The sequence below is a fragment of the Phytophthora cinnamomi genome (genome assembly GCF_018691715.1).
Source record: "Phytophthora cinnamomi strain GKB4 chromosome Unknown Contig104, whole genome shotgun sequence".
In the NCBI taxonomy this organism is placed as follows: Eukaryota; Oomycota; class Peronosporomycetes; order Peronosporales; family Peronosporaceae; genus Phytophthora; species Phytophthora cinnamomi.
In genome coordinates, this window is record NW_027151037.1 from 760,111 (window position 1) to 783,357 (window position 23,247).

At 54.7% G+C, this 23,247-nt stretch overlaps 9 protein-coding genes across 9 annotated transcripts; 4 read left to right on the forward strand and 5 right to left on the reverse strand.

Moving 5' to 3' along the window:
- Positions 1-915: 915 nt before the first annotated feature.
- Positions 916-2,132, forward strand: IUM83_06053 (Phosphoglycerate/bisphosphoglycerate mutase; the record flags this gene model as incomplete). The annotated part of the gene is made up of 2 exons (XM_067930232.1): positions 916-1,257; positions 1,350-2,132. The coding sequence occupies 2 exons, from the start codon at positions 916-918 to the stop codon at positions 2,130-2,132; spliced, it is 1,125 nt and encodes a 374-aa protein (XP_067782861.1).
- Positions 2,133-2,374: 242 nt separating this feature from the next.
- On the forward strand, positions 2,375-3,639 carry IUM83_06054 (UDP-N-acetylglucosamine-dolichyl-phosphate N-acetylglucosaminephosphotransferase; the record flags this gene model as incomplete). The annotated part of the gene is made up of 2 exons (XM_067930233.1): positions 2,375-2,568; positions 2,646-3,639. 2 exons carry the CDS (start codon positions 2,375-2,377, stop codon positions 3,637-3,639), a joined length of 1,188 nt encoding a protein of 395 aa, XP_067782806.1.
- A 119-nt stretch (positions 3,640-3,758) lies between these two features.
- Positions 3,759-5,578, reverse strand: IUM83_06055 (NADH dehydrogenase 1 beta subcomplex subunit 7; the record flags this gene model as incomplete). Its single annotated transcript, XM_067930234.1, has 4 exons — positions 3,759-4,571; positions 4,654-4,770; positions 4,849-5,499; positions 5,576-5,578. 4 exons carry the CDS (start codon positions 5,576-5,578, stop codon positions 3,759-3,761), a joined length of 1,584 nt encoding a protein of 527 aa, XP_067782629.1.
- Positions 5,577-5,999, forward strand: IUM83_06056 (uncharacterized protein; the record flags this gene model as incomplete). The annotated part of the gene is made up of 2 exons (XM_067930235.1): positions 5,577-5,586; positions 5,689-5,999. The coding sequence occupies 2 exons, from the start codon at positions 5,577-5,579 to the stop codon at positions 5,997-5,999; spliced, it is 321 nt and encodes a 106-aa protein (XP_067782863.1).
- A 366-nt stretch (positions 6,000-6,365) lies between these two features.
- IUM83_06057 (Tubby-related protein 2) lies at positions 6,366-7,661 on the reverse strand (the record flags this gene model as incomplete). Its single annotated transcript, XM_067930236.1, has 1 exon — positions 6,366-7,661. The coding sequence occupies one exon, from the start codon at positions 7,659-7,661 to the stop codon at positions 6,366-6,368; it is 1,296 nt and encodes a 431-aa protein (XP_067782862.1).
- Positions 7,662-7,935: 274 nt separating this feature from the next.
- IUM83_06058 (Ankyrin repeat, PH and SEC7 domain containing protein secG-like) lies at positions 7,936-9,018 on the forward strand (the record flags this gene model as incomplete). Its single annotated transcript, XM_067930237.1, has 5 exons — positions 7,936-8,196; positions 8,262-8,360; positions 8,432-8,635; positions 8,690-8,893; positions 8,968-9,018. 5 exons carry the CDS (start codon positions 7,936-7,938, stop codon positions 9,016-9,018), a joined length of 819 nt encoding a protein of 272 aa, XP_067782805.1.
- A 38-nt stretch (positions 9,019-9,056) lies between these two features.
- Positions 9,057-11,894, reverse strand: IUM83_06059 (SERAC1 protein; the record flags this gene model as incomplete). The annotated part of the gene is made up of 1 exon (XM_067930238.1): positions 9,057-11,894. The coding sequence occupies one exon, from the start codon at positions 11,892-11,894 to the stop codon at positions 9,057-9,059; it is 2,838 nt and encodes a 945-aa protein (XP_067782624.1).
- A 567-nt stretch (positions 11,895-12,461) lies between these two features.
- IUM83_06060 (uncharacterized protein) lies at positions 12,462-13,532 on the reverse strand (the record flags this gene model as incomplete). Its single annotated transcript, XM_067930239.1, has 1 exon — positions 12,462-13,532. One exon carries the CDS (start codon positions 13,530-13,532, stop codon positions 12,462-12,464), a length of 1,071 nt encoding a protein of 356 aa, XP_067782707.1.
- Positions 13,533-13,940: 408 nt separating this feature from the next.
- On the reverse strand, positions 13,941-15,122 carry IUM83_06061 (uncharacterized protein; the record flags this gene model as incomplete). Its single annotated transcript, XM_067930240.1, has 1 exon — positions 13,941-15,122. The coding sequence occupies one exon, from the start codon at positions 15,120-15,122 to the stop codon at positions 13,941-13,943; it is 1,182 nt and encodes a 393-aa protein (XP_067782753.1).
- Between the last annotated feature and the right edge of the window lie 8,125 nt (positions 15,123-23,247).

The following is a 23,247-nucleotide window of genomic DNA, read 5'->3' on the forward strand; positions in this document are numbered from 1 at the left end:
CATGGACCTCGGGCTAGAAATCCAACACTCCAGGTAAAGAGCCTCGGGGCTTTTTAATCTTGCTAGCACCGGCTTCGCCGGTAATTGGACGCGTTGTATGCGCTACATGAACACAGCTCTCACTCACAACAAGCACGTCACTGCGTCGCGCCGTTGTGCGTATTCGCCATAGAGTACGGCAGCGCCGGGTGATACGCCTGGATCGACATCGTTTGGTACAATCGGACGTGGGAGCGTCCGACGTGTGCGCGAGCGAGTTCAGCACGTTAATACAGTTATATCCACGAGGGTCTCCGAATTGTGCTCTGCTCCGCGTGCTAGCGTTTTATAAAACTCATTTGACGACTGAACCACAGACCATCGGCTGCCGCCATGGATTTCAGGACGTCTGGAGTGCAAATTCTACACTGACCGACTCGCTTCAACAGCAAACAAGTGTCGGTAATAACTTCTCCGATTTGCAGTCGAGCATCTCCGTGCAACTTGCAGCACCAAGATCCGATACCACCTTGAAGTGTGGGGGCATCAGCCGCGCCGGCACAATCCACGCGAACCTCTCCCCCTCACCATGCTTTAGTCTCCAACCAGCACCGCCGTCACAGTGCCAAACCACCCGGTGCTGCTATCTACACAAGACTCGTATTGGTAGCCGAGTGCGTTCCGCCCTCTTGTTTAACAGTCCCGGCATGTTCTTATCGTTCTCCGCCCGTAAGCCCAGGGAGTAGCACTGCGGCCAAAAACGCGAATAGCGTTTCTATCTCACTTTTCCTGCCGCCTGATTGGCTCCCGCCCCTTCACAAAGCGAACATTCAGGCCGCCGTGCCGCCGCTGAGCCACAATCGAATTTGCTCTCACGGGCGCAAGTCAAGTCATCGCTAATCGCGGGAAGAACGCAACACTCAGGACCGAAACCGCATGGTTTGCTCGACGTCGACGCTGATGGCGAGCGTCGCCTCGGCAGCGCTGGCGGGCGCCGCGATCGGCCTCGTGCTGGGCGCGCGCCGCGTGTCCACGTGCCCCCTGGAGGGCGCGGCGCACGGCGTGGTGCGGCGCTTCACGTGTCTGCTGTGCCGCAAGAAGAAGAAGGGCTTCCCCAAGCGGCTCATCCTGGTGCGCCACGGCGAGTCCGAGGGCAACATCGACCCGCTGCTGTACGGCCGCGTGCCCGACAACGCCATGCACCTCACGGAGCTCGGCTACGAGCAGGCGGTGGCGGCCGGAGAGTCCATCAAGAAAATCGTGGGCAACGAGACCATGGTGAGGCTGAGGCGTCCGGCAGTTTGAGGTTATTCCGCGGATACTAACGGTTAGAACGTGATCTGCTTTCTGTGTGGCTTGTGTGGGCGCAGCGGTTCATCGTGTCGCCGTACGTGCGCACGATCGAGACGTTCTGCGGCATCCTCAAGGCCTGGGGCTTCGAGGGCAAGTCCATCCCATGGAGCGAGGAGCCGCGCATCCGCGAGCAGGACTTCGGCAACTTCCAGGAGCCCATGAAGATCCGCGAGTGCAAGGCGCAGCGCCGGCGCTTCGGCTCCTTCTTCTACCGCTTCCCGAGCGGCGAGTCCCCCGCCGACGTGTACGACCGCGTGTCGTCCTTCCTCGAGTCGCTCTACCGCATGTTCGAGAAGTCGTCCGAGGAGAACTACGTGCTCGTGACCCACGGCGTGGCCATCCGCGTCATCCTCACGCGCTACTTCAAGTACCGCATCAGCGAGTTCGAGCAGCTCGAGAACTTCCACAACGGCGAGTTCGTCGTGCTCGAGTTCAACGAGTGCCAGGGCAAGTTCATGCTCAAGACCATCGTGTCCAACGACGTGCACATCCTCGAGGACGGCAGCGTCTCGGTCGAGACGGACGAGACCTCGCAGCTGCGCGTCCACCCGAGCGACACCATGTCGGCCATGTCGCGGCCCTACTCCACGTCGCCCATCAACCACTTCCGCCACCCGCCGCCGCCGTCGCCGCCCACGTCCAGCACGACGTCGTCCCCGCGCCACGAGGGCGCCGACATGTTCCCGTCCTCGCCGACGTCCTCGAGCACCTCCAAGTCCGTGGCAGATTACGCCTCGCCCGTGCGGCCGCCGCCTATCGCCGTCAACGAGCCCATGCAGCAGCAGCGCGGGAGGCAGTGACCAGGGAGGGAAGTAAGTCGTGGAGTTCGACGTATTTATACAAAGCGAAATTTATTCCGATCCCTTTGGTAATTTATAATGGTACATTGTACCATTAGATGAGTCACTAACTGAAAATCACTCTTAAACTATGTATCCTACCATCATGCATGCGGTTATCAATCCCGTAGTGCAGTTTCATCCGCCACGTGTTGGAGGGAGACCCGAAACCTATTCAGCCTTTTGCCACGTACGACGAGACCATGTTGGCGACGCTGGACGAGCTGGTGCCGCTGCCGGCGGAGCTCAAGCTGTACCTGCTGCAGCTGACGGCCATCGGCCTCGCGAGCTACGCGGCCGTGGCGCTGCTCATCCCCGCGGTGGGCCGCCGCATGCCGGCCAAGCTCTCGGGCAAGGACCTGTGCAAGCGCGGCACGCCCGCGGGAGATATCCCCATGTAGGGCGAGACATCTCATCCGCGACGCCGGGACCAATGCCGCTCACTAACCGCTGTGCATCTGACATTGTCTGCAGTCCGGAGGCGCTCGGAATCGTATCGGGACTCGTGTACGTCGCGGCGCTGGTGGTGACGGTGCTCACGGTCGTGGACAACGCCGACGTGAAGCGCATGATGGCGTGGGGCATCGTCAGCATCCTGTCCATGATCCTGCTGGGCTTCACGGACGACCTGTCGGACCTGCGCTGGCGTCACAAGCTGCTGTTCCCGCCGCTGGCGTCGCTGCCGCTGCTCATCAACTACGCTGGACTCACGGCGGTCGTGCTGCCCAAGCCCGTCCGCTTCCTGTTCGAGAAGGACACGCTGCTGCACTCGGTGCTGAACCCGATCGTGCCGCTCAGTGAAGGCGGAGAGATCGCGGAACTGGGGCTTTTCTACTACCTCTACATGGGCATGATGGCGGTATTCTGCACGAACGCGATCAACATCTACGCCGGCGTGAACGGCCTCGAAGCGGGGCAGTCGTTCGTGATCGGCGCTGCGGTGGTTGTGCAGAATGTGTGGCAGATCCTGCTGGGCCATGACAACGAGAACTTCCACTACCTGTCGCTCATGTTCATGGTGCCGTACCTGGCCACGACGCTGGGACTGCTGAAGCATAACTGGTACCCGTCACGCGTCTTCGTCGGCGACACCTTCTGCTACTACGCCGGGATGACCTTCGCGGTGTGCGGCATCCTGGGCCATTTCAGCAAGACCCTTCTGCTCTTCTTCCTGCCGCAGGTCCTCAACTTCCTGTACTCGCTACCGCAGTTGTTCAAGATCGTTCCTTGCCCGCGTCACCGGCTGCCCAAGTTCAACGCGAAGACTGGTCTGCTCGAGCCGTCCACCATCACGCCCGAGTCCACGCGGTCAAACTACACCATCATCAACCTCTTCCTCGTCGTGTTTGGCCCCATGAAGGAAAACCACCTCGTTCTTGCGCTGCTTGCATTCCAGGTGCTATGCTGTGGTCTGGCGTTTTACATCCGCTACGGGATCAGCGGCTACTTCTACGACTTTGTTGAGTAGATAGGTAGTTTGATAACGGTTCATTTTCTTGCTGCATTGCAGTGCTTCTGCCGATTACTTAAGCAATAAACACTGGCTTCAGAATATCTTCACCGCTAGCAATTCCACCATAAAATCTGTTACTCCCAAGTCACTTGCGACGCCGGGGTAATCACTTCATCCCGCACTTTGAGGATCGACTTCCTCGGCGCATTTGTCTTGTTAGGCGGAGGCAAAGGCTTTGGTGGTGAATTTTCGTCTCCTTCAACCGCTACCGAAGCTACGTCGTCGCCGGTTTCGGGAGTGGTGCTCTTCCCGACTAGTTTACTCCGGGCCGTCGCGAACAGATCAACGACAGGAATATGCTGGCTGAAGTGCATTAGCTGGGGCTTTCCGAACACCATCCGCCCTTGAGTCACGCTATCGTTTTTCTCTTCATCGTCATCATCCGTGTGCTTTCTCAAGGAGTCTTCGTAATCGCGGTTAAGTCTTTCGGCCAGAGACTCGACTACTTTAGTTTGGCGAACAGGGCGACGCATGTCCTCCGACCCCAGTGAATTGAACTGCGGTAGATACACAACCACCTCCTCGCCCGGATCACACTTTGCTTCTTCAGCTGCATCAGTTCCTGTTCGCAGGGCCTCCAGTCGAGCCGTCTCTTTCTGTTGCGGGGTTTGCTTCATAGCTGATGGGGCGGCAACATGCACTTGTCCATCAGTAGCGGCACGGCTAATCTGGGCCCGTTGCTCAAGAAGCAGGTCGCGTGCTGATCGATTAAAAGTGCGGTTCATCGCCGTCCTTGCCCACTTCTTAATAATCCAATGAGCCAGATCACCAAACACAAGGTCGATGTGGCTCATCGAGACGCTCAGTTTCTCGATACCTCGCAGTGTGCGCGCGATATTAGTCTTCCTCAGATGCTCTTCCTTCACCCCAGGCAGAATCGCCAAAACCTGCGCGCGATCCAGCAATAACGAGCAAGCCGTTCAGCCTCAGCAAACCACCACAGCAATTCCATTCTCCAACCAAACGCACCTTCATAACGAGCAGGGATCCCGAACGAGTGCTGTCGACTCGGAACCAATTACTCAAAATCTTCTCCAGCGCGTGCAGTCCGTCCGCCTCCACAAACGCCTCCAACGCTCGCTTCGGCTAACAAGACACCACGCCAAACCCAGTTACTTCTCCATTCCCCAGTAATACCTCCCAAACCAGAGACACCACCCTCACCTGCAGGTCCTTGTTATTCAGGATCACCTTCTGCTTCTCCGTGCACAGCTTGCTCACCTTCTTCTGGCTCAGAATGATGCTCAGCACCTCCCGACAGATAGTGTAGGCGGTCTTGCGACTCTCGAACTTCTGCGTGTTGAGCGGCCGCTCCTGCTCCTCCTCGTGGCTGTGGTGGTGGTGGTGCTTGCTCTTCTTCTTGGGCGGGGACTGGGCCGCGTCCTCGGGGGCCGCCGCCCTCTTCTCCGCCTCCTGCACGTTCTGCCGGACCTCCTCCAGCGTCATGTCCGCGTACAGGCCGTCTGAGAAGAGCACGCGGAAGCGCCTGATGTCGGCGAAGTACTGCGTCACCTGGCCCGAGCTCGTGAGCGTCTGGCCCTCGTAGCTGGTGGAGCTCTTGGTGACTGTGGCGCCCAGGAAGCGGTTCGGGTCGTCCGCCTTCTGCTGCGCCTCCTGCGCCTGCTGCGCTGGCGTCTGGCGGATCACGAACTTCTCGGCCTGCGCGGCCGGCAGCTCGTCGCGGTGGCCGTCGCTGTAGACGAGCGCGTAGAGCCCCGAGTCGGCGTCGTAGGCCTGGATCTCGCCCGTGCGGCCCTCCAGCGGGTTGGCCACGCGCGTGCCCAGCGGGAAGCGCTGCGGCTCGCGCATGCGCACCTGCAGGAGGTCGTAAAGAGGGGGTTGGAGGATAAGCAGCAGCAGGAAGAGGAGGGAGAGCAGAGCACACACGCACCATGGCGAGCGGTTCGATGGAATGACCAGCAATAACGAGGACACGGGAATGATGTGGTGCACATAACTTTTGGTCCAGTTGGTGTAACGCTAATCGCCGTTCTTGTTGGACAGTTCGGCAAGCGTCGGGGTTCTTCGAGTCCGAGTCGGAAGATCACTTCACGCTCTGCGTTATCCGACGGGAGCGACAACAAAAGCTCGGGAAACGCGCGAAATGGCTCCGGCAGAAAGCGAAGGAGACGGACAACGTGGAGCAGCTCTCGCAACTACTGAACACTGCCGAGGAAGGATTCGGCTCAAGTTTTTTCGCGGATACGACGCACCAAGCGCGTGTTTCGTACGGCATCGTGGAGGAGCACTGGGACGGCATCGACGTGGACCTTAGTGCATACACTACGACATGCAGGTTTTGCGCCAGCACGTGAACCCCGCTCCTCCACCAGCACTGCGAGGCGATCTTCCAGCTCTGAAGAAGTACATAGTGCGTCACCTGAAGCACGTTCGACACGTCCGTCCGGCTGCCAACGGGCTGGACGATCGTACAGGCGAGGCCGAGTGGTTATAAGCCTTCGAATTTGCTTTACGGCGAGGGTATCGCTGCTGGTAGCGTCGACCTTCAGCTTAACGGGACGGGCAGAGGGCTCATCTGCAGACCTCGACTCATCGATGGTTTTTACAACGCTGGATAGGCTTGAACGGGCATCACCAACCAGGATGGGTACTTCTTTTTTACTTTTGAGTTAAGCACGTTTATTAAGCAAAAGGAGTATCTCGGAGCTCACCTCAGCTACCTAAAGGTTAAACTGCGCCAACGCTGTAGCAAACGCCTGGATCGGTGTGATCGGTGCGCGGAAGTCCAAGTGGAACTTCTTGTCATCTACTTTGCCGAACTGAAGGAAAATGGGTCGTTCGTTGTTCGGTACGTCTCCAGGTCCGGCCCGCACAAGCTGGAAGTTTTTCACGGATGGAACGGAGACGCGGCCGTTAAAATTGAGTCGGTAGAAGCCATTTTCAAACACAGGCTCCTTGTTCTCGAAGATTTGGAGCGACTCCGGTGCGAGTGCAGAGTGAGCCACCGCCATATCAGCGTCAGTCAAGCTTCGGTGGAGATCAATCAGCATCGAGAAGGAAGATGAACTGTCACCAACTGTCAGACCCTCGATTTCTTGACGCCGTGAAAGTGGAGGCAAGATGGTGGTCAATCGACGAGGCTCCGATGAGTTGAAGGAGCTGCCGAATACCATCGCGCCCAGTTCTGTCTTACGGCTGAAGTTTCCCACCAGGACGCACTTCTTCTTTGAAAAGTTTGATCGCAGTTTGCCTATGTAGTTGCCACTCTTCTTCGAAAGCTTGGATGATAGAGCCACGGAGCGTGTCATATCGAAGAGGTGATAGTTGGAAGTGCGGTTTTTCATCTGCTTCTCTGCCATGAGAAGAAGCTGTCCGTTGATGAAGTAATGGTATTGTGAGCTCAGCATAGTTTTCACGCGCAGAATGTGTCCTTGAACGAGGTGTGTCTCCGTTCCCGGGAAGACAGCTAACTTTGATAACCGAGATAGATCTACGCTCGAAGCTGCACCCGCTGGAGTTGGCGCAGGCACAGGAGGTGCTGATTCCTTTACGGTCTCGCCATTCGATTCATCGGTCGAGTCTTCTTCGTCGGATTGCTGCGAGAGATGCCTACGTCGGGAAGGAGACTCAGGTCGTTCACTAGCTCTTCGAGACTTGTAGGTATCCTCTTCGTCGCTTTCATCTTCATCAGAGTCGTCATCCGACGAGTAGGCGGACCCTCGACTTGCTTCATCCCAAGCATTCTCGGGCTTGCCAAGTTGTCGGCCGTCTTTGGCGCTATCTTCTGTAGATCCTGGTGATGGTCTCTTCTCGAAAATGGGTCTCCGGTTGTTGTTACTGTGCTTTGCATTGGAGTGAGGTTCATCACCGTCATCGCCATCAGCGGAGAACGGGACCACCTGGTTCTCATCGTCGTTGCTATCACGACGAGACTCCAGGCCTGAAATGGTCTTGGTGGTTATTCCTTTGTCGCGAGGAGGGAGCGGGGTCAGAACGGGGCGACCTCGAGTGGTCATTGTTCGACAGCTTAAGGAGCGTGAGCGACAACACTGGCGATTCCTTCAGTTGGAAGTTGGAAATGAGAGAAACTACCCCGTAGCTCCTGGACTACGACACTGCCAGAGACGGGCTTGGCATGGGAACATGCTTCGCTGAAAATAGTGGGAATCATAGCGATGCCACGGAAAGCAGGAGCGATCTCCAAAAACTCACACCGACGTTGGCGCTAATGATAGTGGTGGCGGTGGTAAACACGCGGCCAACACTGACAGAACCGAAAGATCGAGAATCATGAGTGCCCAGCCTGACAGGGAGTGGATCGAGGCCAGGCGACGCATTCTTGTGGGATCCATTCTTGCTCCTAGTGACAAGGATCAGTTCATTGAGGCATCCTTCGCTACGCATTTCGGGCGAAACGTCCCAGAGCCTGGATTCTGGGCAGCGTTTGAGCAGGCCTGCAGTTTTGCAGCGGAAGGAATTCTGTGGCATACACCTCGACAACTCATGATCTCGTATTCACTGCCTCAGCAGGTTAACGGGAAAGATGCTCGGGTACGAGTCTTGACAGCTAGAGATCCTTTCCACATATTCATTTGAGTCACGTTATCATTGTGAAGGGCGAGACCATGATGACATTGGCTGCGACGTTCGGTCGAGCTAAGGTCGTGAGCATTCTGTGTCAAATCAAGGGTGACCCACGCATCGAGAACGCTAAGGTATCAATGCGTCGATTCGGTTTATTTGAATCACAACGTTGCGACTCACTTGGTGGTGTATCGTCACCCAGGGGTGGTCGACTGTGCATGTAGCAGCCGCTTACAACCATGTCAATGTCATGGAAGCACTGCTAAATCTTGGCGTGAGCATGAACGAGAAGGATTCACGTTTAGGATACACCCCGCTACATCTAGCCGCATCCGTTGACAATGTTGAGGTACTTCGGGTTCTTCACGACTCCAAGCAAGCAGACTTCTGGAAGAAAGCGAAGAACGTAGGTTTTTGTTACAGCGCAAGTTCGATGTCAATGCTAATTACACTGTTCCAGGGGTTCTCGGTTTTGCATGTCGCCTCTGCTCACGGATCTTACAAATGCGTCGAGTTTCTCTCGGAGACGTTTCCAGACATGAAATTCCACGAGGAAAGCGTGCTAAAGGAGAGCCCAGCTCACAAAGCCGCCAAGCATCTTCATCCACATGTGTATCAACACTTAGCCTCCCTCGGAGCAAGAGACGACCTGGAAAACGTTGAGGTTGGAACGCTATATGGTGCCGCGAATGCGTTTGCTTATGAATTGAGAGGCTAAGATTGTTTTCTTTTGTATAGGATGACACTGCTCGGGACATCTCACTGTTCAACAATCGATACAACTTCTAAATCTCTACTGTATAAATATTAAATGAAGATTGAATGTCTTAAGCTGCGGTCGATTGCTGCGTGGCGCTTGAAGTCGCATTCTTGGAGATGAATTTGCGCACCAGCTTGTAGCGCAAGTCTTCGGTGGACGCTGGCTTGCACACATCCACGTGGGTCGCATCCGAAATCGGGACGAACTCGCCAAATCCAGGATTCGCCGATGCCGAAGGCACCACCAAGGCTTCCACACCGATCACGGGTAGACGACAGGGCAAGCTCTCGCCAACGCTCAAGGAGGGGATGTTTTTCTCCTCGAATACCTCCGAGCACCAATCGTTCAGCATCTCCAAATGCGGCGTACCGTGCAAGTGCTCGGTAACGGGGTGTTGGGTAATCCGCCGCGGCTTGAAGGTTTGGATACGTTGAGCAACTGGGCTGCCATGGTGCGGAACACCAAAGAAGACCACGCCATTCACGTTGTTAATGAGCGAGGCCTCGTCATCCTCAGCTTCCGGGTTCATCGACGCCAGCAAAACTTGCTTGAGCAAAACACCGCCGAGACTGTGCGTCACGAAAACCACAGGGCGATCGCCGCAGCCAACACGAGCTGCGTTCAGCTGCATCAAAATCTCGCTTCCCGTGTCTTCAAAGCACATTGGTTTCCAGACCGACCCAGAAGCTAGTAACTGCGAGTCGTATCCAACCGACAGCACTCTCGGATTGAGGCCCTCCTGCTTCATATCATCCAACAACCATTGCTGAGCCCATACAGTGCCTTCCTCTTCACCGCAGCTCCACGTGCTGAATGGACAGCCCAGCAAACCGTGCACAAAGACGATGTCAACATCGTAGTCGCTCTGCTGAGCGCTGGTGCTGCCGGACAGATGAAGCGGATGAATACCGTCCAGATACTTCACCTCGTTGTGCTTGTCTGTTCCTCTTTGGAGTGAGTTCTGATACCGTCGATTTGAACGAGCTCGGTGAGCCATGGCTTCCAGTCTAATATCATCCGACTGGGTCCATTTTTCAAGAGCTGCTTCCAGTTGGCAGTCATTCATCGCGAAGTTCTGCAGCGCTTCGGTCATGTCGTCACACGCGAACAAGTTGGCTAGCACTCGTGCAGTCTCGCGTTGAACAACCCCGTTTTCGGAGTCCAGTAGGAGCTTGAGGATTGGGATGCCGCCACGGCGAATGAGTTCCTCTTGGCACTCTTTCCGCTCCATCACGAATGCTAGCGCGCGCAGCGCCTTAGCGTGCGATGCTTCATATGACGACGTGTCCGTCTTGAGGCCTTGAATGGGCAAAGTCCGTGATCGAGCCTCGCGCACGCTGCACGCTCCTTTCGCAACCTCTGGAGGGACCTTGTCCAGCACCGAATCCAAGATGGCGATCAACCATTCCTGTACGACTTGGTCCTTAAAGCTACCGCAGGTCGCGATCTGCTCCAGGCAAAGTGCAGCTTCGTCTCGGATGCCTTCGTCGCTGCTTTTCAAGAAGGCAGTGAATAGCTCGATCCACCCGTCGACGTATCCGTGTCTGAGCACGATGTTGATGTTCTCGATGTCGTCGTCATAAAGAGGCTCACCGTCTTCGGAGTCGCTGACAAACGAGAGAGCGTCTCGGTCCAAAACAAACGGCGCGTCCGCAGTAGTAGGAACAGCAAGACAACGAATGGCCTCCAGAAGTTTTGCCGTCACGTGACGATCGGAGTCTTCAAGAACGCGAGATCGCAGGGTGTCGAGGGCCCCCGCTTGAACAAGCTGGCGTTGTAGGTCGTGATCGACACCCGCCAACTTGCAAACAATTTCAAACGAAGCACAGGCGAGGTCGTCACTCGACGAGCTCATCCACTCTACCAGCATCTTGGCACTTTGTCCGTGACGTCGCATGCTCTGCGCCACAGCAGCATCGTTGCTGAGCTCGTTGATAAGCCGCGCCGCTTGCACCTGCACCAGTTCAGACCGTTCCTCTACGATTTCAATCAATGCATCCCACAACTTGTCGTTGGCGATGAGTTTGCGTCGGGTCTTGGCCGTGCTGTCGTCGCCGAAAATCACCCTTCGCAACTTGTAGCGTCGGCTGACCGCTTCGGGCGTCGCTGCCTTCGTCAACCCCCACAGAGCGAACTCTAAGTACTGATCCGGTACATCTGCAACAGCCAGCGACAACAGAGATGCGAGGTTCGCCGGTCCGAAGTGGCAGTCGTTGCTGTCGAGCGCTACCAGTCGATGCAGGGCGTCCCCCACCCTGGGGTCGTCGTCGTGCACCTCGGCCAAATTGAGCAGCGCCTGCTTCCCGTAGCGAGTGGCTCGCTCTGCGATGGCCTGGGCGCATTGCGCGTTGGTGGACAAGACGCCCATGGCCCGGTACAGCTCCTCCTCTAGGTCCTCCTGCAGCGAGAAGCTGTTCTCCGTGTCGGACAGCAGGTTCACGAGCATGGCGAAGCTGGAGCTGGCCAGCACTTGGTCGGGGTCCCACCCGCTCGTCTCGGGCGAGAGCTGTTGCAGCCACTTGACGAGATTCTGGTACACCTGGCTGCTCTTGACGGCGGACTCGAGCACCTCTTTGCCAGCCTCCATGGTCGGGTACGGTGTCGTGAACGCCTGGCGCGTGGAGGTCACGGAGGCGGACGAGACCCAGCACGCCACGTCGCGGACGAAACTCTGCTGCAGCCCGAGCTCCTGTCTCGACGTGGCCTTCAAAGTCCGCGCGCGGGGCTTTCGCGTCAAGTGTCGTTTAATGGTGCGACTAGAGTGACCGGCATTGACAGCACCCGAATCGGGTGCGGAGACTATTGCTAGGGGTTTGCCATCGTCGCCCAGATACATGAAGCCGGCGCTGGCACTGAGGCTGCCGCCGGCCAGCAGGAACAACGGGCGCTTGGCGACGTGCAGCATGGCGTGCAAGTCGCGGAATGAGACGCACTCTATTAGCTCAGACCGTAACGGACATAGTGCAAGTTGGGCGGCATAGTGCGTGCAAGTGGTTTCGCATGGGAGAAGATCAGCGATGCGATGTGACGGAAAACACATGGGGAATCTGACGAGGAGCAGCTCGACAGTGCACGATGCGGGGCGTTGAATCTGACGGTTTTGGTTTGGGCTGGCCACTGGTGACAAGAGCCCCACTCCACACAGACATCCACTGTCCCAACTTGTCAAACTTGGCGGCTGGCATCGCATGGGCGGTGCCGTTCGTAAGATGTTGCGCTTGCCCAGCGTTACTGCGAGAAACGGCTGCACATTTGAATGAGGACTTGGAGCCCGTGACGTCACCCTGCCAAGAGCTATGTACACTTCCGTGTCGGTCTCAGATGGCAAGCTGAGCTGTATTTTTTTAACATGGCTACATCAACTTCGTAGGAACGTCATCGCAAGATCCAGCCCCGCAATGACGACAAGCACACCACCAGCGCAGATGTCAATTGGCCACGTGGACATCGAGCAGCGCCTTGAAATCCACTGCTACTCGTACGCGATACGCAGGCGGGTGAGGTCGATTGCACTCTCGTCGAACGGGTACGCGCCGGGGGCGAGGCGGTCGGAGATCCAGGCACGCGGGATGCGGACGTCCGTCAGGTACACGCCGCAGAGCACGCCTGCGGACGTGAACCCCGCGATGAGATCGAGCCACTCGTTGCCCTGGAAATTGTCGCCAGCCTCATTCCATCCGCGCGGAGGACGCACATAGCGCACGTGCTGCAAGTGGCGCGTCATAAACTTCTTGAGCGGCTGGTACACGTCGCGGCAGTGCTGGCGCATGAGGAACTCATACTCGGCTTCACGAAACTGCGGGTTCAACGGCCCCTCGACCATGCTGCCCGTATTTGCATCGCAGAAGTGGCAAAACGTAGTGTCAGTGGCCAAGTCTACGTGAATGTTTGTCCAGTGCGCCTCCAGTATGCCCGCAGGACTGCGGCGTTGACCGGACGAATGGAAGAACCGCGAGCCAAAGTTCGTCTCCTGGCTGTCCAGCAGACGCGTAAGCTTCGCTACATCCTTCACATCGATCGCCCTCTGTTCTTCACAGTTCAGCTGTTCCCCCTCGGCTGCAGCGAGAGAGAAGCCCACAGGTTGAAGCACACCATATTGTCTGCGTTCAAAGCTCCGATCCAGTTGAAGAATCTGGAAGCAGTGCGGCTGGATGCCTTTGTAAATTAAGCACATGGCTTCCAAAAGGTGATGACGAGCATTGAGCTGGCGAGGAAGCGGCAGATCGCTCAGTTGAGCGTTGTGACTGCATCCGCAGCGATCGAGGTGACCAGCTGCCGTTTTTGAAGGCACCAAGCGATGCCAGTCGCGCATGCAACCTTTGCCGAAGTGTACTTCCTCTCGGTCGTAGAACGTTTTGAGACCTTGGGTGGCAACCGCATCGCGGACATCTTGCGGCAGTGAAGAGGAGCAGTGCACTAGGAGGCTCAACGCGTCCTCCGGCGGGAGGAACGACGAGAGACCCAATGGCAACAGCGCCACAATATCCGATAATGAGCACCCGTTCTCTCTGGCCGTCGCTTTCCTGGTGGCTCCTGCTTGCATCGATCGCTTGTGCTGCTTGGAGGCAAATTCAAAAGTGAGGGAAGATCGCCACGCACTTCAACCGAGCTTCAACGGTCACTATTCTAGAATTCGAACGCTTAGTGACATGCTAAGAGCTTCAACTTAACCCTGCTCCAACGAAGGGCACCATCAATGCTCAAAAACTATATCTACTGCTACTGCTGCGACGAGGACAAGGTCTGCACCAATGCACCTGGAGTATTGCGTTCTCGCAGTGCTTAAAGGAATACGAATAGCAAGCTAATAGCGCGATCTTGTTGCTAGTGACGCAACCAGCAATGAGGCACCTTCAACCATCCAGCCCTCACGCAACATACCTCGGCTCTGGAATCATCAGCTCTCCCTATTGTGCTCCTGCTTCACCTCTCTTGCCTGTAACTGATCTTATTAGCCCTCTGCCGTGTGTTCAGCGACGGGCTTGAACGCGCCCAGCGCCAATCTGTCGCGAACCATGCTGCGTGGGATCCGCAGGTCGGTCAAGTACACGCCGCAGAGCACTCCACCCGGCGTGAACCCTGCAATGAGGTCCATCAATTCGTCGTCCTGGAAGTCGTCGTCCAGGCAGTTCCACCCGCGGCAGGGCTTCATGTAGCGCACGTGCTTGAGATGTCGGGTCATGAACTTCTTCAGCGGCTGGTACAGCGCACTGCAGTGCTGCTGCAGCAGTCGGGCGAACACTTGTGTGCAGCGTTCGCAGCGATGTGCGGACGCGTGCGCAGCAATGAACTCGCAGTAGCCGCACGTCGCGTCTCCTGTCTTCGTGTCCACCGTGATGCTGCGCCAATGTGCCTCCACCGCGTTCGTCGGCGCGCAGTTCTGCTTCCGTTTGCTGAAGAACTGGGTGCCCACGCCCATGTGCACGGCGTCCATGAACCTCGTGAGCTGGGCCACGTCGTCCGTGTCAATGTCCTCAATGTCCTCAATGTTCTCAATGTCCTCAATATCCTCCTTCACCTCCTGCTTCGATGTGCGGACGTTGGGTCTGCGGCAGCTTCTGTCCTTCTGTTGCTGCTGCTGCTGCTGCAGCTCGAGCGCCGCCGCCAGCGAGAAGACCACGGGCTGCATGGAGCCCAGACGCGGCGACGCGAACTGGCCGAAGTGCATCTGCAGCACGCCGTCGCACGCGGCGCCAAAGCCCTCGGCGGCCAGGCACGCGGCCTCCAGCAGGTGCTCGCGGGCGTTGCGCGCCCGGGGCAGCGGCAGGTCCTTGGGCGCGTCGGGGCGGCAGCTGACGCACGGGCCCTCGCCGCCCTCGGCCTCCGCGGGCAGCAGCTGGTGCCAGTCGGCGCTGCAGCGCTGGCCGAAGTGCGCGCTCTGGCGCTCGTAGAGGCTGCGGAGGCCCGCGGAGGCCAGCGACTCGCGCAGCTCCGGCGACAGGAGGCGCGACAGCCCGCGCAGCAGCCGCCACAGGTCGCGCGGCGCCAGGAACGGCACCAGCTGCAGGTGCAGCAGCGCCACCAGGTCCGGCAGCGACGCGGCGTCCGCGCGGCGGGCAGGACGCGCACGCGGCTTCTTCTTCCTCGTCTCCGCGCGCCTGGACGCAGCTCGGCGCTTGGCGTTGCGGCCCATCGCTCTGCAGTTGAGACGGTAGTGCGGGGAAGAGGAGGGAGTGATGGTCAAGTTCAACTGTCGACCACCGAAACCGCGGCGCGTGAGAAACCGATGCAGGGATATACAGAACAGAGCAAGATCGACCCACTTTCGCTATGTAGGTACTCGGTGCGATTCCATGCTGGTCTAAATACTAGTGGCTTGTCTGCCCTACGTAGTGGCGCCAACGCTGTCTTTGACGTTTCAATTTTTGTGAGTCGTTGTCGCCACGGTGTTTTATTATCCGTTTCTACCTTCGAGAAAGTTAAAGCGTAATATCACCAACGTTCGTGGCTCCATCCTCTGAATTCTTCCCCACCGGATAGGGAAATGCGAGGGTCGAATCCACTACATTCTCTACCGACACAAATTCACCAAATATTCCGTCCTATGGCCAGCTACCTCTCTCGGCGAGACTCTCTCAGCTCTAGTTTTTCCCAACTGGACGCCCCAATCCTTCTCTTCCCAAGGAGAGATCGACGGAACCACAAAGTCGCGTGACACGTTGCGATGGCCGTGTAGCTGCTCGAACGTATCCAGTATCGGCTCGACACGCTGGTACCACTTGGAAAATGCGATCTTCGAGTCGAACTCGATCGCTCCATATACTTTGTGGAAAGTCGCCAGCGCGGGCAAAATGCGCTCGCTCCACTCATACTCAGAGATCCCCCACACAAAACCCAACTCCTCCAATCGAGTCTTGTCGCGCGAAACTTGCGCACTGTAAGTGTCATCGCTACGGATGCTGCTGATGACGTTTCCGAGCTTTAGACCCCAAGACGATGTTGGCCAACTCTCATCCGATGGTACCACAAACGCGGAATGAAACCGGCAATGACCCCTAATTCCATGAAAAATCTCCAAAGCTGGTATGATGCGCTCGCTCCAGTCATACTCAAAAGCATCCCACACAAAACCCAATTCTTCAATCGAGTTGTCGCGTGAAACTTGTGCGCTATAAGAGCCTCGGCCACGAATCTTGTGCACGACCCTTCCGAGCCTTAAATCCCACGCCGGTGTTGGCCAATTTTCATCAGATGCAACCACAACAGACGTTGGCATTCGGCAATGGCCCTTCTGGCGATGGAAAGTCTCTAAGGCTGGCATGATACGCTCACTCCACTCTGACTCAATAAAATTCCACACGAAACCCAGCTCTTCCAACTCACGCTTGTCTCGGTTCGCTCCAAGCTCTCCACAACGAATTTTCTTCATATGTAAATTGTCAATTGGTACCACGTCAATTGATAATTCGACAAATGATAGTTGAGAATAAGTTTTTGTCATTAGTTTAGCGAACGTAGCTACAACAGGGTATTGCTAGCGACAGTTAAAACTTAATGTCATTCCTCAATTTACCGTCGTGTGTGCATTACTACATAACAACCGCCTCCTGCCACGCCACGGGATTGGACACAGTGATGGTTTTCCGGGGTGCGTCATGACCTGTCGTGAACGAAGAGAAGAAGCGATGTACCTGGTAGCAACGCTGAAAGGGGGCGCTACCCACAGCCAGGCCAGAGGCTGCAGGGCCCACAGCAGCCACAGCAGCGCGGAAGGCCCCCGCTCGCAGCAGGTGATTCCGCGCCGACGATACCAGCTGTAGCATTTGTGAATGATTGGCAAAGTGTGTAAATATATTTTCGGAAAATTCACGGGGAATTTGCAATTTGGTCAGGTGGTTGACCGGGAATTTGCGATTCGGTCAGGCGTTTGCTAATCAGTCAAAAATTAGAATAGTTAACTTGCAGCCATGCAACGGATTCCTTTCCAACACTCGGGTGGCGTCCGCATCCGCGCCTTCAGGGTCCTCTTCGCTCTCAGAGTCTTCGATCTCTTTCTCGTCCATCGCTTTTGGTAAGTGGAGTCGAGGAGACGTGAATAGATGCAAGTAGTAAACGGTTGAAAGCTCGGTTGTATTTTGAGTTCTACAGTCCGGATTGGTAGTAAAATCTTGATTAGTACTACACACTTCTACTACTACAGTACTAAAACTTATAGTATTAGTACAAATTCTAACTATAGTTGTTAGTACTAACAAAAACTTAGTAGAAAAAACACGCTATTAATACTAAAAAACTATTGTGCCTTTCACACATTTTGGTTATTAATAAGTCGATGTCTTAAACTGAGAATGAGATACACGAGACTAGGGTGCAGGGTGGGATTTGCTATGACCTGTGCTAATGTTAAAACTCAGATTAGAGGCAAGATAGCAGTCAGTAGAGGACAAGACAGTCCGAGTGCCACGTATCACCAGGCCACTCGGTGTTTTCTCGCTTACAATCACTTACTCTTGTGGTGTAGTACCACACCAAAATTCGGTTACCGGCATGTGACCCGACACCGATTTCCAGTGACATCAGCCTAGGCCAGCGAAGGCGTTGCAGAATGAGAGCGGTCGGGTGTCTCAGCGTCAGATCGGCTACGGTACTATCAAGGTGTCTCAGAGTGAGAGCGGTTTGGTGTCTCAGAGTGGGAGCGGTTTGGTGTCTCAGAGTGGGAGCGGTTTGGTGTCTCAGAGTGGGAGCGGTTTGGTGTCTCAGAGTGGGAGCGGTCACGGTAATTCCCGCGGAGTGCCAAAGTCGGTTAAAGTGTTTCAAAGTCGGAGCGGTCCGGTGTTGCCAAGCGAGAGTGGATACGGTACTTCTCACTGAGTCAAGAAGTCAGCGGGATCTACATAGGGACTCAGTGAGGGGTCAGTTGAGATCCGAAACCCCTTCATTTCATTAGGTATTTGTATAGGACACAGGGAAAGTAGGTTAGAGTCCTAGCGGCTCTTCGGAGAGATAACAAACAAGCAGAGCAGAATTTTCCAAGTCCAAAACAAGCGTACACGTCCGGTAAGTCCCTGCGCGGGCTGGATTATGTCTGCCGTCAGCACCCGAGAGGCATAGCTTGTAGGGTGTTGACATGTAGCGCCAAGAGACAAGTCGGCCCGGGTAGGGCAGGGAACTCGCCGAACGCGCCAAGGACAAGTCCGGCCGAGTCTGCGGGCCGGTACGCCGGATAGCCCGGGTGCCGTGACTAATGCCGTGGTGTGCCCGGGGAAGCTCTGGATATGGCGGTTATAGCACTTGATCTTCTTCAATGGTCTGTAGCCGGAAACTTTCTCGCAAGACATTTTCCTTTGGAGTGAAGTACTCTAAAAATTGTTTCGTCAATGGGGCCATCAAGTATAGCTGCTTTAAGGTAGTGACTCGGGTGACAGCCACATAAAATGACGAGGTCTGAGGAATTCGGCGAGTAGGATGTCGGAGCGGAGCGAGAATCATTTTGTGTACTGTGAGTCCTTGGCATTTTTCGGTTGTTAGAGAGTATGCAGGCACAACTGGAGCTTGTGAAATAGCCAACGAAAATGATCTGTTGCGTATAGCGACTCTGACCGCCGTTTCTTTCTTTTGCAGATCGGAACCACACCGGGAAGTAATGACGCAACAAATGGATGTGACGAATAATCCTTCAGGTGAACAAATACAATATCAGGCGGATGAGAATGCAAGTGTTCCTCAACACCATTTGACGTTGTAATTTGCACAACGTCATCCTCTGCTGCCGAGAAGGCAACAACCGTACCAATAGATCCATTTGCCAGTTTCAACAAAGGAGAAACATTTTTTGTGCACTGTACGGTTGACCCAATCGCGAGTTCCAAGATGATAGGCATCCCTTTCGTTTTGCCATCCCGAATGCAGTCGAGTGACTTCCGTTGGGTCTGCGTGAGTGGATATCGAGCCCTGGTCAAATCGATGCAGAGGGGCCTGAGCTTCTGCGTAGAAAGCTCGAATGGCCGATACATTGATCTCGACGCGTAGTGCATTTGATGTGACAATAATTGGACAATAACCTTTTAAAGTAGCACGGTCTGAGCCCCAATTCTCTTCATAAGCCACTTTGTCGACGAGATCAATGTCCTTTTGATCATAATTCCCAACGCGCCATTTATCCAGAATCGACCTTCACACTGGATCCCCTTGATGGCGCATATTTTCTGTCAGAATAACAACCCAATTCAAGGCTCTATAAGCGGTAATCCCCCGAATACGATCCAAGTACTCGGGAGTGTCCTTTTTGGGACGTCCACTAGAAGATAGAATTTCACCAGGAGAGAGAAATGCAGGTTGGCCTGCGACCGGTAGCTGCTGCAACCAGTCCCCAACCAAGAGAACGTGGATCCCACCTAATAATTTGTCTGGACAATTTAGCAGTATGCGCAGTGTTGCATCTACTTTACCGAGAATACCGACGTCACACGTTGATATTTCGTCTAGAATGAGCAGCTTCACCTTTGCGAACCGCTCCTTCTGTGCTGTCGTCGGAGTCCATCGCTTGTGTTTATTGATGGACCACCCAAAAAGCTTGTGAATGGTTTGCCCATTGACTGCTTGAGCAGCAACGCCTTGATAGGCAGCTGTTACCACTGCATCTGATGATTTCCACTTATCTGCAAGACTCTGAATCAAACCAATAACTCGACGCTTACCAGCACCAGGAAGCCCTCCGAGAAAGCCAATAGTTTGCTTCTCCGGACCGTGGCCAACGAGGCAAGACGTTAACAAATCAGTTCCAATCTTGGCGAACATTTTGTTCTGTTTTTCATTCAGTTGAAAGCCGACGACACGTTTTGAACCGAGGGAAAATCCTGCAATTCTGCAGGGTTTGAGTGGTGAGTTGTAGGCTCCGATTGCGTAGGGTGCTCAATATTTTTAACGGCGATCTGAAGTAATTTGACACGAGTAGGCAAATCTGGGTATATGTCCAGTAATGACGGATTGGATGGAGTCACTATCGCAAAACTCTCTGCGGTGGCTTCACTGCGCATACTCTTCTCTACATCGTCAATACTCATCGTGAAATTTCCAATCGGAAGTTAAGAATTTATGGTAGAAAATGCGGCAAGCCTCGAACAAATATTTGTCTTCTCCAACATGTCAATATTTTTCGTAGGTTGAATCGGTGCGTTCACAAATTCATCAGATAGATTGTACTCCTCGTTCTCAGCTTGATTATCCTCATCACTGTCGAGCATATCTTGAACGGATCCATCTTCAAGTTCATCGTCGTCATCTTGACAACGGAAGTAGCGGTCGACATCAGGATCATTTTGTGTTGTCAATAGTTCTCGCGAAGCGTAGTAATCTGTGTTGTGCTTCACGAAGGTATACGCTGTAGGTGGTGCCTCCGTTTCAAACCATCTCTGAAAAAAATCATCAAAGCTTGTCCCTTTTTTTTTCAAAATCCTTAGCACTCCGAAACGGACGAAAGAGGGCCATCAATGATTGTTGGTATCGAAGCAGCTCGTCAATCGATAAATCTGAACGCCGAATGTCAGGAAGACGCTTGTGGCAAACAGTGACAATTTTTTTGGCTGGCAGTCCGAAATGCGAGTGTGATTCGTACAGCGCGTGACTGTCCATGAAGCGCTTTCCCGTTTTACTTTTCTTTTCGCTCCCAGTGAGCAACAAAAGACATCAGATCCAAATCTTCCAGCGTAGTTGGGCGATAAATGTAATCAAACCAAACACTGGATGGCTTGAAAACCCGTCCACTACCGTCACCCTCAAGTGTAACGTCCAATTGCTCACGCTGCTGAAGTAACACTCGCAATATAGTCACCAGATGTAGCTTCACAAACGAGTGCGACGAGTACATCGCGGATTCGTTGATTATATACAAACACGCCATGGGGGCCGAGACTTCATGCGGGTTGGTCAGTGTACAGCACATTGATTGGACGCGTCGACGACCAAGCGCAATCGGATCGTCGGAATCTTGAAGAAGGCGTTCACTGGCCTTATCAAATGCATGAAGATGGAGCGCCCAAGGGTTTTCGATATCTTGCTGTGGTTTGGTGGAATATTTAATGGTATAATATGCTTTTTCGGGTCCTGTACTTATACAGCGAACGAGATGTGAGTACAATGACAAATTCATTCGCAGCAGCAAAACGCACCTTCACCAGCGTTCAGGAATTTTATATCGTGATTGCATTTGAAAAGTGCGTCGATCACGGGTACGTATGTGTTGATATACTCGTCTCCCGGACAGCGCTTAGTCTCAATTCGGTTATCATCTGTCCATTTCGTCTGGGGACACGTCTGTTTTGGCATGAACATTCGACAAACATCTCCACGGGGTGTTCGCTTCGTCGTTTTGAAGCAAGAACGAGAATGAAACCAATGGTGGTGTTGATAGAACTCCAGTGCATGAGCAGTAGTAATTGCTTCGACTGAGGATAAATTCGATACCCTTGATAGAGGCTGCGAGCTAGCAATGCGGCGGAAAGTGTTTTCGTTTTCGCTGCTTGGTGCGTTTGTATACTGTTGCTCTAGTCGTTGAGCGTGTTTCGAAATTAATTCACTTCCCCCGAACGTCTGCCCGCACTGCTCGCACGCAGTCATAGCCGGTCTCCAGGCTCCGGGACAAGGTGTTTTAAACGCCTTGCGATGAATTTCTAGTGGTGAAATGGTGCCAAGTCCACACGATGGGCACGAACTAATGTCGAGAGGGACATTCGAAGAAGCAATAGCGTCTACATACTTGACCATGGCTGCGCGAAATCGATCCAAGGAGCACATCCGGTAATAATCGTCAACAGTAGACGGCATACCATCCGCCCAAATAAGCATATGTGTGTGAAGCGAGCCTGTCGAGTTCTGCGACTCGGTCGCCGCATAGAAAGCCTTAGTCAGCCGAAAAACTATTACGAGTATAGCAAGGGAGACTCAGCTGAGTACCGATGAACCAGACCACGCCGCGACGATGAGACTGCACTCCGGTGAGCGCATGGAGTGGTGGTCGACGAGAAAGTACGATCGCCGAGATCGTATGCGTGCCCTAGTGATGGGTGCGGTGAATGACAAGCGAACCCAGATTTTGCTTGACACTGGGCCAAACGTCTCGGCGGTCACGGAGGCCTTCGCTTGGACGTTACGATTGAAACGAATTACAAGCAACGACACGCAGATTAACGTGCAAAGTGTCAACAAGGGCAAACCGAGTACGACGGCCCGAGCCATGGTGAAGATGACTCTCGGCTGGCAACTGGTCTATGAATTTGAAATCTGGATTACGCCACACTATACTGGCGTTGATGTGATCCTCGGGACTGCCTTTATGATCCCAGCCGGTGTGCGGCTGAATTTGTTCAACTCGACTGCGAAATTGCCGAACGAAGTGGCCATACCACTCCAGTCGCCGAGTTGGATGAGTCACCCTATGAGAGCCGAGTGAGCGTCGGCCCAGCTGAGTCGATGAGTATTCAGCCGCGGCTGGTCGCTGAGTTCGCCCTGAGGCTCAGGCAGCCGAGTTCCAATACCCACGAGCTATGGGTGCCGAGAGCAAAAGATTGGATAGCCACGGTTGTTCACGGTTCACGGAATAAACCTACCAAAGTTCTCATGACGAATGTGAGTGAGAAGCTGGTATGGTTCCCCGCCCACTTCTCCGTGATCATTTGGATGCCGCGTGGAGAGCTACCCCCGGACGACGGGTATGCCCGGTTGAACTCGGCGAAGTATCGCGACTGGCAGGTTCTCGCGTATGAAGCTGCGATGGACCAGGACTTACTGAAGAAGGAGCAGAGTCTATATAACGAGTGGCTAACCAAGCAGCCATTGGCTGTAGAGAAGAAAGCGTACCCGCCGCCGAGTGGAGTGATGAAGCGGAGTCCGCGCCGACTTCGTGACGGAGGAGCCGAGTTAACTTGCTCTCAGCGCCACGAGTTGCTGGAACAGTCCGTCCCAGCAGTAGTCGGGTTTACTTGCGCCGGTGGCCTCACAGTCGAGTCGGCGGAGCCAACGAAGTCGGCAGCGTCAGGAGCTGACTCAATAGGGTCAGTCAAAATGGCCGCGGTGGCTACATCGAACCCTTAGCCGAGGCGGCGGGTTCGAATTAACGGTGCAGACAAATCGGCTGAGATTGATACGACATTGCGCCAACTTAGCCGAGTTCATGAGGCAGGAGAAGTGGTCGCAGAGATCCAACAGGCGCATGACACGACCACTCAGCTGAACGCCGAGTTCAAAGATAACGACAACTCGGCTGGGGCAATCACGGGCAATCCACCCGCTGACAGGACCGAAGTGACCTCCAAGCCGCTCAC